General features: G+C 35.0%; 1 protein-coding gene across 1 annotated transcript; it reads right to left on the bottom strand.

The window, feature by feature from the left end:
* Nucleotides 1–1,145: 1,145 nt before the first annotated feature.
* Nucleotides 1,146–2,084, bottom strand: LOC136151764 (olfactory receptor 2B6-like). Its single transcript, XM_065913146.1, has one exon. It carries the CDS (start codon nucleotides 2,082–2,084, stop codon nucleotides 1,146–1,148), a length of 939 nt encoding a protein of 312 aa, XP_065769218.1.
* Nucleotides 2,085–12,838: the final 10,754 nt, after the last annotated feature.

Below are 12,838 nucleotides of genomic sequence, written 5' to 3'. Positions count from 1 at the left end.
TTCTCTCACTAACGTGGAAGCCTCATGCTTATGATATTTAAAAGGAACGTTAAGAAACTTATCCACATGTCTTGTCCATATATTTTATTTAATGTTTAGTGACACATTCTTTAGTTAAAAATACAGAACACTGCACACTTTTATTAAATAAGAGTGATAAAGTATTTTTTAATTTGAAATATTGAGATATAGTTGATGTACAATATATAAGTTATAGGTGTTCAACACAGTGATTCACAATTTTTAAAGGGTATACTCTATTTATACTTATTATAAAATATTGGTATATTTCTTGTGTTGTACAATAGACAATATGTTTTTAATTAACTAGTAACATCTAAATAGGGCTTCCCAAGTGGTGCAGTTGGTAAAGAATCCACCTGCCAATGCAGGAGACACTGGGAGGTGGGTTCGATCCCTGGGTCAGGAAGATCCCTGGAGTAGGAAATGGCAACTCACTCTAGTATTCTTGCCTAGAAAATCCCATGGACAGAGGAGCGTGTTGTTCTACAGTCCATAGGCTCGAAAAAAGTCAGACATGACTAAGCATACATAACAAGAAAAAAAGAAAAAAGCAACAAAGCATCTAGATAAATGGAGGTTGATAAACTTATGAGACTAATTAATGGTTGGCCTAGGTGTAGAGTGCCTCACCCTGAATCCACAATAGCACCATGCTGCCTGCTTACTCTGGCCAATCTTTTGGAGAGGATAAAATGTTTCTTAGGTGAAATGGTCATAGGAAGTCCACTGATGGTTGTCATCAAGATTAGCTTGAACTAATGCTTTTATGTTATAATTTATATCATTATTAGTATCTTTTATTTTTGCTACTTAACAGTTATAATTTCAGTATGGAATGAAACTATTTTTTATATTTTCCACAAACAAGGTGCAAATGCTGTGCTGTGCTTAGTTGTTCAGTTGTGTCCAACTCTTTGTGATCCTATGGACTGTAGCCATTACTGGTACATACTAGCCAAGTATCACCGTAGCCTAACACCATAGAGAATATGAAAAACATAATGTTCTTTGCAAGAATATTTGACATGATCTGGTGAAACAGGAGACAAGAATGAGTTATTAAAGAAACCTCTATAAATGTATTAAATGATTAAATAATTTCATTTGATGTCTGCCAACTATCACTTGGAAATGAAAATGCTCCTCATCAGATTGCCCAGTGCCCCCTTTACATCCTTATTCCTCAGAGTGTAGATGAAAGGGTTGAGTGCAGGAGTCACCACTCCATAGAAGAGAGCCATGAACTTGGGCTGGTCTCTTGAGATGGAGGAGGGGGGCTGAAGGTACATGCTGATACCTGGGCCATAAAATAAGAAAACTACAATGAGATGGGAGGAACATGTCCCAAAGGCTTTTTTCCTTCCCTCTGAAGATTTAATCTTAAATACAGCATGTCCGATACAAGCATAGGAAACAAGAATTAAGCATAGTGGTACAGCTAACATAAAAGTACATACCACAGAGAGTGTGAGCTCATTAGCACCCTTTTCACCACAGGCAGTCTTTATCAGAACAGGAATCTCACATACCAAGTGGTCCAGGGTATTGTGACCACACAGTGGTAACTGTAATGTGACAGTGGCCTCTGAGACAGCATAGGTCATTCCAGTCAGCCACACGGTGGCCACAAATAAGATACAGACACGCTGATTCATGATGAGGGTGTAGTGTAGAGGCTTGCAGATGGCCACGTAGCGATCAAAAGACATAACAGCCAAAAGCAGACATTCTGTGCCCCCCATTATGTGAAAGAAATAAAGTTGAACTGCACACCCCGTATAGCTGATAGTCTTCTTAGACGTTCCCAGGTTAAAGAGCATCTGAGGGACAATGCTTGTGGTGTAGCACATGTCCAAAAAGGAGAGGTTGGTGAGGAAGAAATACATGGGGCTGTGCAGACGGGGGTCTAATTTGGACACCAGAATGATGGCTATGTTTCCCATCATGGCCATGGGGTATGTTATAAGCAGAATAATGAATACAGGAAGCTCTAGCCAAGGACGGTCAGCAAAACCTAGTAGAATAAACTCTTCAGGATGGCTTTTGTTAATTAGCTCCATTATCTTCAATTTGTTTCACCTATAGCAGGGAAATGGCAAGAAAGGTAGAAATATTGTGAGAAATGACAAAACACAATTATGCAGTGTGTGCAATTAGGCATCCAGTCATAAGAGATTGGGTATAGTAACTGGGTGGGGGAGGGAGGGAGGAAGATAATGAAAAGAAAGTGACACCATGTGACTTAAATTTCTTTTCATGAGTTTACAAAATAAAGGTAACTACTTTAAGTAATCTAACCTTTTTGAAATTGAATTCTGTTTTATATATAATAAAGATGGGGCTTCTCAGTGGCATCGTGGTAAAGAATCTGCCTGCAACGCAGGAGACGTGGGTTCAGTCTCTGGGCCAGGAAGATCCCCTGGAGAAGGAAACAGCAACCCACTCCAGTATTCTTTCCTGGGAAATCCCATGGACAGAACAGCTTGGTGGGCTTCAGTCCATGGGGTTGGAAAAGAGTTGGACATAACTTAGAGACTCAACAACAATAAAACGATAAAGATGGCAATAACTATGTCCTTGGGCTATGGTGAGGATTAAATGTCAAATAGAAGTGACTCTGTTTTGGATACTCCAAAATAATGCTTTTTATACTTTGCTTGTGTACATATCAGATGAGGAGACAGTTAAAATGATGTTTATTAGTTCCTATCTTCAGGTGCCTAGTACAGTAAATGTGGCATGGGAACTAGGAATCAAATGGGTCTTTTTCAGAATCACTGTTGCAAGATATTACTGAAGCATTAAGACTTAAAGTGTTAGGGTAGCTATAGCCCAAGAAGGACATGATTAAAACCCTGCACTTAAGCATCATCAAGGTAGCCTTGTTCAGATACAAGTATATTATTATAGTTGAAGAGTTATATCATTGTCTTAGGAACTGACAAAGTAGGTTTTATTCAAATTCATCTTTGTAATTTAGAACTGAGCAAGAAATTTAAACATTTTCCTGTCAGTTTTGTGAAGCATAAACTGAGAGAGTTTAACTATGACATATGTTTTCCTTTATTCAAAATTTTGTTTAGAGTGTAAACTTTCTTGCATAACTACTTCGTTTAAACTGAGCTATTGATTTTTCATGTTAAATCTTATTTATCTATCTCATAGGAATTTTTCTTTATTGAGTGGACTTATCCTGTTTGCATATAAGAATTTAGACAGTTATCAATGATTTACTTAATTCTTTGTAGCTACAAATTCAATCTTAATGTCCAGGGAAGTGGACCAGGAGGAAAATCTTTAATCCAGTTTAGGATCAGAGGCTTATTGGTTTAGGGGCAATAGATTACATTTGTAGGGTTGCAAAGCACAGCTTTCACATTCTCTATTTCATTAAATGCTCAAACCCATCCTGGGAAGTGTCACATAAAGTTACTCAGGGTGAAGATGTCACTATATGACCCTTTGATTCCACACTACCCCTAGGTCAGATGTGTGTAATATAATAATAAAATAATAATTCCAACTAATCTTGAATGAGCCCTGTATGTCAAACACTACAGGAAGCATTTTACACCCATTAAATCATTTAGTACCAATCCCAAACCCTTTGACAAAGGGGATTTTAGTATCCATATTTTAAGATATTGTTATTCATCTATCCCAATTGTTTACTAATAACTAGGGAGGTTCTAAATATCAAAAAGCAATCAATTCTTTCAATCAGGTAGTGAGATAGAGTATAAATTCAGATTTCAAGTTTCCAAAGATGTGTATTTAAGTTGTATAATTCTATCCTAGATTTTTAATCTTTCCCATCTCATTCTCATGATATTTCTTTGCTTTTAGCTCTCAAGTATCATGACATTTTAATACAATTTTTGATCTACTTCCAGTGATTTTTCCATCACTGTTTGACCACATAGGGATCTCTTTATCTGTGAAGATTTAAAATCATTTGTGTTTCTACTAACATTTTCATTCTAGTGTATCTTTTTGTAAATAATTTTCATTACACAGTATTTTATTTATATTTACAGTGATTTAAAGTTTTTTGTGGAAAAGATTAGAGAAGAAAGAAAATCTTTTTATCTGATTTCAAAATCTAGATGAAACATGTGAACAATCAATCCATCAGAATTTTACTACATATTAAAAATGTTCACATGATTGAATGAAAGTTACACACTTCATTCAGGTATTTAATATCTGTCAGATACAGTGTTTATTAAAATTTACATGCTTTTAAGGTAGGTTCAAGTTAGAGACTTAGTTGACTTACAAAGAAAACTCTAGTTGCTTTCTGTAGGCACCAAGCTAGTTATTCCCAATGTTTAAAGAAGTCTCCCAGAAATAAAATACTTTCAGATTTTCCTTCGAATATTTGGTGTTATGATATACACACATTCCAATCTTCCCCAAGAATGGATAGCTTTTAAAAAAGTTTTTTTACTTACCCTTATTTAGATAAATATCTCTTAAGAAAAAGGCAGTGTGAAGAAACACACTTGAATTTGTCAAATTTTCAGAGAAAGATAGAGAAACTAGAGTATGCAGTTGAGTACATAAGAATTATCTTCAGAAGTGTGAGTTAGCCATTTGATAAAATGCTACCACAAAGAAAAAACCCAGATTAGGAAGAACTTAGTAGATAGTATCAAGAGTGCCTTGTGGGTGTGCAATTTTATTATATTCCTCAGACTCTTGGGCATTATTTTCAAATAGGCCCATTTATGGTTATCCCAGATGAGTTAGTAGACAAAGTTCCTTGGGACAGAGTTCTCCATGGGAATACTCCTTATGTACAATTAGTTACCTATTGAATTGAAGTTGGTAAACCTCCTCTATTGCTGGATTTGTTTTAAAATAAACTCATTTGATTTCCCAACATCCTGGAAATTAATTTTGTGCTATTCATTTATATTCCTTTCTAACATGCTTTTATGGTCATAATTTTTTAAATTGAAGTATAATTGACATACATTATATTATTTTCAGGTGTAAAACATAATTTGACATTTGTATGCATTTTGAAATGGTCATGATAAATCTAGTCATTGTTGCTCATTATATAAAAGTTACAATTTTTTCTTTGTAATGAGACCTTTTAATATTTCTTTTCTTAGTAATATGCAAATTTGCAATGTAATATTATTGAGTATATTTTCTATGCTGTACATTATACCCCCGTGAGTAGCTTATTTTACATCTGGACACTTTTCAACTCTCCTTCCTTCTGGAAAACATTAATCTTTTCTCTATACATTTTGTTTTGTTTATTCAGTTCCTTTTTAAAAAAAGTGTCCATATATAGAGAAATTATATATGTCTTCATCTGTATGACTTATTTCCTTAGCATAATATCCTCAAGGTCCAACTATGTTGTTGCAAATGACAAGATTTCATTCTTTTCTTTTGTTGAGTAGAATTGCATTGTGTGTATAATACCACATCTTTATCCATTCATCCATCAATGGACAATTAGGCTGTTTCCATATCTAGGCTATTGTAAGTAATGCCACAATGAACATATAGCTGTACAATCTTTTTGAGCTAGTGTTTTTGTCATCTCCAGATAAATATCAAAAATTGGAATGGCTCAATCATATGATAGTTCTATTTTTAATCTTTTGGAGGAAACTACATGTTATTTTCCATAGTGTCTCCCCCAATTTTCATTCCTATGACTCATGAAAATGTTCTCTTTTCTCCACATTCTTACCAACACTTGTTATTTCTTGTCTTTTTGATATTAACCACTCTGACATGTGTGACTTTTTTAAATTTTGATTTGCATTTCTCTAATAATTAGCCATGTTGAACAGCTTTTCATGTACCTGTGGGCCATGTGAGTGTCTTCTTCAAAAAATTGTTTATTTGGAACTTCTACCTATTTTCAGTTAGCTTTTTGTTATTTTAATATTGGGGTGTATATTTTGGATATTATTTTGATAAATTTTTGCCTATATGATTTGTAAGTGTCTTTTCCCATTCTCTAGGTTGTCTTTTTATTTTGTTCATGATTTTCTTCACTGTGAAGAAGTTTTTTTGTTTGATGTAGACTCGGTTAATTTTTCCTTTTCTTGCCATTGCTTTTCAGGTTAGATACAAAAAACCTATCACAAAGAGTGATTCCAAGGAGCTTACACTTTACTGTTTTTTCTGGAAGTTTTTGATCTTGCATTGGAGTCTTAAATTCATTTTGAGTTAATTGTGTGTATGGTGTCAGATAGTGGTCCAGTTTCAACCTTTTGCATGTAGCTTTCCAATTTTTACAAAGTCATTTATTGAAAAGATTGTTTTTTTCCCACATTATTCTTGCTTCCTTTTGTGCTAACCATGTTTTACTGCTTTCTCAGAAATGTCTCCTGGAATTTAATCTTATTCATTCCCTCTTCCTTGCTTGCTCTCTCCCCCTGTCCTTAAGCTAGAAATTCTGGCTGATGAGTCAGTGTTAGATGCTGTTCTGAACGCAGGGCAAACCCCCTCATCTTCAAAGATTTTTCTTTACCACTCTCATGTCATTACCTCTGGACCTCTTGGAAGAAGCCTCCTTAATTCCAGTGTTCTGGTCTCTGTCTTACTTTAACTGCTCTTAGTTAAAGATTGCAAGATAAGTTGTCAATAAAATATGTGCTCAGCATTTTCTTGGGGAGTTGCTTCTCTGCAAGCTCTCCCTGCACTGTCTGTCATAATCCTGTGTGTTTGTGAGAATTATTCAGTGTGAAACCGCCACATACTTTGCCATAAATTAATCAATAATTAACTGTATGTGGATGGGTTTATATCTGGGCTCTCTGTTTTGATTCATTGATTTCTGTGTCTGTTTTTATGCTGGTACTACACTGTTTTGTTTACTACCACTTCTTTTATTAAAAAATATTAATTTATTTGTTTTAATTGGAGGATAATTTCTTTTACAATATTGTGGTGTTTTTTTGCCATACATCTACATGAATCACCCATGGGAGCACATGTGTCTTACTTAGGATAGTTTGAAACCAAGGAACATGATGCCTCTGGATTTAGTCTTCTTTCTTAAGAATTTTCTGTTTATTCAGGAACTTTTGTAGTTCCCCCAGTATTCTTGCCAAGAAAGTTTCATGGACAGAGGAGTCTGGCAAGCTACAGTCCATGGGATTGCTAAAGAAATGGACACAACTTAGTGACTAAACAACAACAAGAAAGATTTAAAATTAATGCCATTGGGATTTAACAGGAAATTCATTGAATCTGTATATTGTTTTGGGTAATATGGACATTTATATTAATTCATTCAACCATGAGTGTGGAATATATTTCCATTTATTCGTGTGTTCTTAAGTTTCTTTCATCTGTTTCTTATAGTTTTCAATGTTCTAGTTTTTTACTTCATTGGTTAAATTCATTTCTAGGTATTTTATTCTTTTTGATGCAAATGTATATGAGATTGTTTTCTTAATTTCTATTTCAGGGAGTTGTTGGACAATAATTTTTAATAGGATACCATTAGAGCAAAGCTAATCTGAGTAAATGATTCTGGAGGGTTTAAATGTTTTCCTACATGTTTTATTTATTTGTACACTGTCTCACATAAGATTTAATATTCCTGACCATACAATGAAGGGTATACAAAAATAAGTCGAAGAGAAAAGAGAAGAAAAACCCATAAGTGGTTTTTCCAGCAAGGAGGAATAAAGTGACATTAAAAAGTTTTTCAGAACATTTAATGATTTTTAACATAAAGATTAATTGAGTTGCTCTCTTAACCTCTGACTCTCTCTTGCTTAGTCTCTCTTTCTCTTACACATAAACATTCCACATAATAATAATCAGATTTGTATATAGTTACACACAAAATCCATGTTGTTGTTCAGTCACTAAGCTATGTCCAACTCTTTGTGACCCATGGACTGCAGCATACCAGGGTCTCCTGTCCTTCACAGTCTTCTGGAGTTTGCTCAAATTCATGTCCATTTAGCCAGTGATGCTGTCTAACCATCTCATTCTTTGTCACTCCCTCTCATTTTGCCTTCAATCTTTCCCAGCATGAGGGTCTTTCCCAGTTAGTTGGTCCTTCACATCAGGTGACCAATGTATTGCAGCTTCAGCTTCAGCGTAAGTCCTTTCAATGAATATTCAAGGTTAATTTCCTTTAGGATTGACTGGTTTGATCTCCTTGCCATCCAAGGGACTCTCAAGAGTCTTTTCCAGCACTACAATTCAAAAGTATCAACTCTTCGGTGCTCAGTTTTCTTTCTTTCTTTCTTTTAATTGGAGGCTAATTACTTAACAATATTGTGGTGGTTTTTGCCATACATTCACATGAATCAGCCATGGGTGTACATGTGTTCCCCATCCTGAACTTCCCTCCCACCTCCCCGCCTATTGCATCCCTCAGGGTCATCCCAGTGTACCAGCCCTGAGTACCCTGTCTCATGTGTCAAACCTGGACTGGCTATCTATTTCACATATGGTAATACACACCTTTCAATGCTATTCTCTCAAATAATCCCATTCTTGCCTTCTCCTACAGAGTCCAAAAATTTGTTCTTTACATCTGTGTCTCTTTTGCTGTCTCACATATAGAGCCATCATTACCATCTTTCTAAATTCCATATATATGTGTTAATATACTGCATTGGTGTTTTTCTTTCTGACTTACTTTGCTCTGTATAATAGGTTCCAGTTTCATCCATCTCATTAGAACTGATTCAAATGCATTCTTTTTAATAGCTGAGTAATATTCCATTGTGTATATGTACCGTGGCTTTCTATTCCATCCATCTGCTGATGAACTAGGTTGCTTCCATGTCCTGGCTATTGTAAACAGTGCTGCAGTGAACATTGGGGTATACATGTCTCTTTCAATTCTGGTTTCCTTGGTGTGTATGCCCAGCAGTGAGATTTCTGGGACTTATGGCAGTTCTATTTCCAGGTTTTAAGGAATTTCCACATGGTTCTCCATAGTGGCTGTACTAGTTTGCATTCCCACCAACAGTGTATGAAGATTTCCTTTTCTCCACACCCTTTCCAGCATTTATTGTTTATAGACTTTTTGATAGCAGCTATTTTGACCAGCATGAGATGGTACCTCGTTGTGGTTTTGATTTGCATTTCTCTGATAATGAGTGATGTTGAGCATGTTTTCATGTGTTTGTTAGCCATCTGTATGTCTTCTTCAGAGAAATGTCTGTTTAGTTCTTTGGCCCATTTTTTGATAGGGTCATTTATTTTTCTGGTATTGAGCTACATGAACTGCTTGTATAATTTTGAGATTAGTTCTTTGTCAGTTGCTTCGTTTGCTATTACTTTCTCTCATTCTGAAGGCTGTCTTTCCACCTTGCTTTTAGTTTCCTTCGTTGTGCAAAAGCTTGTAAGTTTAATTAGGTCCCATTTGTTTATTTTTGCTTTTATTTCCATTACTCTGGGAGGTGGATCCTAAAGGATCCTGCTGTGATTTATGTCGGAGAGTGTTTTGCCTATGTTTTCCTCTAAGATTTTTATAGTTTCTGGTCTTACGTTTAGATCTTTAATCCATTTTGAGTTTATTTTTATGTATGGTGTTAGAAAGTGTTCTAGTTTCATTCTTTTACAAGTGGTTGACTAGTTTCCTCAGTACCACTTGTTAAAGAGATTGTCTTTTCTCCATTGTATATTCTTGCCTCCTTTGTCGAAGATAATGTGCCCATAGGTGCGTGGATTTATTTCTGGGCTTTCTATTTTGTCCCATTGATCTATATTTCTGTCTTTGTGCTAGTGCCATACTGTCTTGATGACTGTAGCTTTGTAATATAGCCTGAAGTCAGGCATGTACGTTGATTTCTCCAGCTCCATTCTTCTTTCTCAAGGTTGCTTTGGCTATTCGAGGTTTTTTCGTATTTCCATACAAATTATGAAATTCTTTGTTGTAGTTCTGTGAAAAATACCGTCGGTAGCTTGATAGGGATTGCATTGACTCTATAGATTGCTTTGTATAGTATACTCATTTTCACTATATTGATTCTTCCGATCCACACACATTGTATATTTACCCATCTATTTGTGTCATCTTTGATTTCTTTTATCAGTGCTTTATAATTTTCTATTTATAGGTCTTTTGTTTCTTTAGGTAGATTTATTTAGGTGGATTATACCTAAGTATTTTATTCTTTTCGTTGCAACGGTGAATGGAATTGTTTGCTTAATTTCTGTTTCTTCATAGTTAGTGTATAGGAATGCAAGGGATTTCTGTGTGTTAATTTTATATCCTGCAACCTTACTATATTCATTGATTAGCTCTAGTAGTTTTCTGGTGGTGTCTTTAGGGTTTTCTATGTAGAGGACCATGTCATCTGCAAACAGTGAGAGTTTTGCTTCTTTTCCAATCTGGATTCCTTTTGTTACTTTTTGTTCTCTGATTGCTGTGGCTAAAACTTCCAAAACTATGTTGCATAGTAATGGTGAGAGTGGGCACCCTTGTCCTATTCCTGACTTTATGGGAAATGCTTTCAATTTTTCACCATTGAGGATAAAGTTTGCTGTGGGTTTATCATATATGGCTTTTATTATGTTGAGGTATGTTCCTTCTATGCCTGCTTTCTGGAGGGTTTTTATCATAAATGGATGTTGAATTTTGTCAAAGTCTTTATCTGCATCTATTGACACAATCGTATGGTTTTTGTCTTTCAATTTGTTAATGTGGTGTATCACATTAACTGATTTGTGAATACTGAAGAATACTTGCATCCCTGGGATAAAACCTACTTAGTTCTGATGTATGATCTTTTTAATATGTTGTTGGATTCTGTTTGCTAGAATTTTGTTAAGGATTTTTGCATCTATGCTCATCAGTGATATTGGCCTGTAGTTTTCTTTTTTGTGGCGTCTTTGTCTGGTTTTGGTATTAGGGTGATGGTGGCCTCATAGAATGAGTTTGGCAGTTTACCTTCCTCTGCAATTTTCTGAAAGAGTTTGTGTAGGATAGGTGTTAGCTCTTCTCTAAATTTTTGGTAGAATTGAGCTGTGAAGTCATCTGGTCCTGGGCTTTTGATTGTTGGAAGATTTTTGATCAGATCACAGTTTTTATTTCCGTGCTTGTGATGGGTGTGTTAAGATTTTCTATTTCTTCCTGGTTCAGTTTTGTAAGGTTATACTTTTCTAAGAATTCATCCATTTCTTCCAAGTTGTCCATTTTACTGGCATATAGTTGCTGAGAGTAGTCTCTTATGATCCTTTGTTTTCCTCTGTTGTCTGTTGTGATTTCTCCATTTTCATTTCTAATTTTGTTGATTTGATTCTTCTCCCTTTTTTTTCTTGATGAGTCTGGCTAATTGTTTGTCTATTTTATTTATCTTCTCGAAGAATCAGTTTTTAGTTTTGTTGATTTTTGCTATAGTCTCCTATGTTTCTTTTTCATTTATTTCTGTCCTAATTTTTATGAGTTCTTTCCTTCTGCTAACTCTGGAGTTCTTAATTTCTTCTTTTTCTAGTTGTTTTAGGTGTAAATTAGGTTATTTCTCTGATTTTTCTCTTGTTTCTTGAGATACTTGTATTGCTATGAACCTTCCCCTTAGCACTGCTTTTACTGAATCCCATAAGTTTTGGGTTGTCATGTTTTCATTTTCATTCATTTCTATGCATATTTTGATTTCTTTTGTGATTTGTTGGTTATTCAGAAGCGTGTTGTTTAGCCTCCATATGTTTGTATTTTTAATAGTTTTTTTTTCTTTCCTGTAGTTGACATCTAACCTTACTACATTGTGATCAGAAAAGAAGTTTGAAATGATTTCAATTTTTTTTGAATTTACCAAGGCTAGATTTGTGGCCCAGGATGTGATCTATGCTGGAAAATGTTCTGTGTGTACTTGAGAAAAAGGTGAAATTCATTGTTTTGGGGTGAAATGTCCTATAAATATCAATTAGGTCTTTCTGATCCATTGCATCATTCAAAGTTTGTGTTTCCTTGCTAATTTTGTTTAGTTGATCTATGCATAGGTGTGAGTTTATAGGGGTTTAAAGTCTCCCACTATTATTGTGTTACTGTTAATTTCCCCTTTCATATTTGTTAGCATTTGCTTTACATATTTCAGTGCTTCTATGTTGAGTGCATATATATTTATAACTGTTACATTTTCTTGTTGGATTGATCCTTTGATCACTATGTAGTGTCCTTCTTTGTCTCTTTTCATGGCCTTTATTTCAAAGTCTATTTTATCTGATATGAATATTGCTACTCCTGCTTTCTTTTGGTCTCCATTTGCGTGAAATATCTTTTTCCAGCCCTTCCCTTTCAGTCTGTATGTGTCCCTTGTTTTGAGGTGGGTCTCTTGTAGACAGCATATATAGGGATCTTGTTTTTGTATCCATTCAGCCAGTCTTTGTCTTTTGGTTGGGGCATTCAACCCATTTACATTTAAGGCAATTATTGATAAGTATGATCTCATTACCATTTACTTTGTTGTTTTGGGTCCGAGTTTATACACCCTTTCTGTGTTTCCTGTCTAGAGAAGATCCTTTAGTATTTTTGAAGAGCTGGTTTGGTGGTACTGAATTCTCTTGGCTTTTGCTTGTCTGTAAAGCTTTTGATTTCTCCTTCATATTTGAATGAGATCCTTGCTGGTTATAGTAATCTGTGTTGTAGAGTTTCTGTAGAAAGATCAGCTGTTATCCTTATGGGAATCCCTTTGTGTGTTTTTTGTTGCTTTTCCCTTGCTGCTTTTAATATTTACTCTTTGTGTTTGATCTTCATTAATTTGATTAATATGTGTCTTGGGGTGTTTCACCTTGGGTTTTACCTGTTTGGGACTCTCTAGGTTTCTTGAACTTGGTTGACTATTTCCTTCCCCATTTTAGGGAA

This window comes from Muntiacus reevesi, chromosome 20 (genome assembly GCF_963930625.1).
Source record: "Muntiacus reevesi chromosome 20, mMunRee1.1, whole genome shotgun sequence".
Classification (NCBI taxonomy): domain Eukaryota; kingdom Metazoa; phylum Chordata; class Mammalia; order Artiodactyla; family Cervidae; genus Muntiacus; species Muntiacus reevesi.
This window is presented reverse-complemented; position numbering and strand designations above follow the sequence as displayed.

Bases quoted from the DNA above. Each gene is read 5' to 3' on its own strand.
- LOC136151764 (XM_065913146.1), bottom strand. From the start codon at position 2,084: ATGGAGCTAATTAACAAAAGCCATCCTGAAGAGTTTATTCTACTAGGT.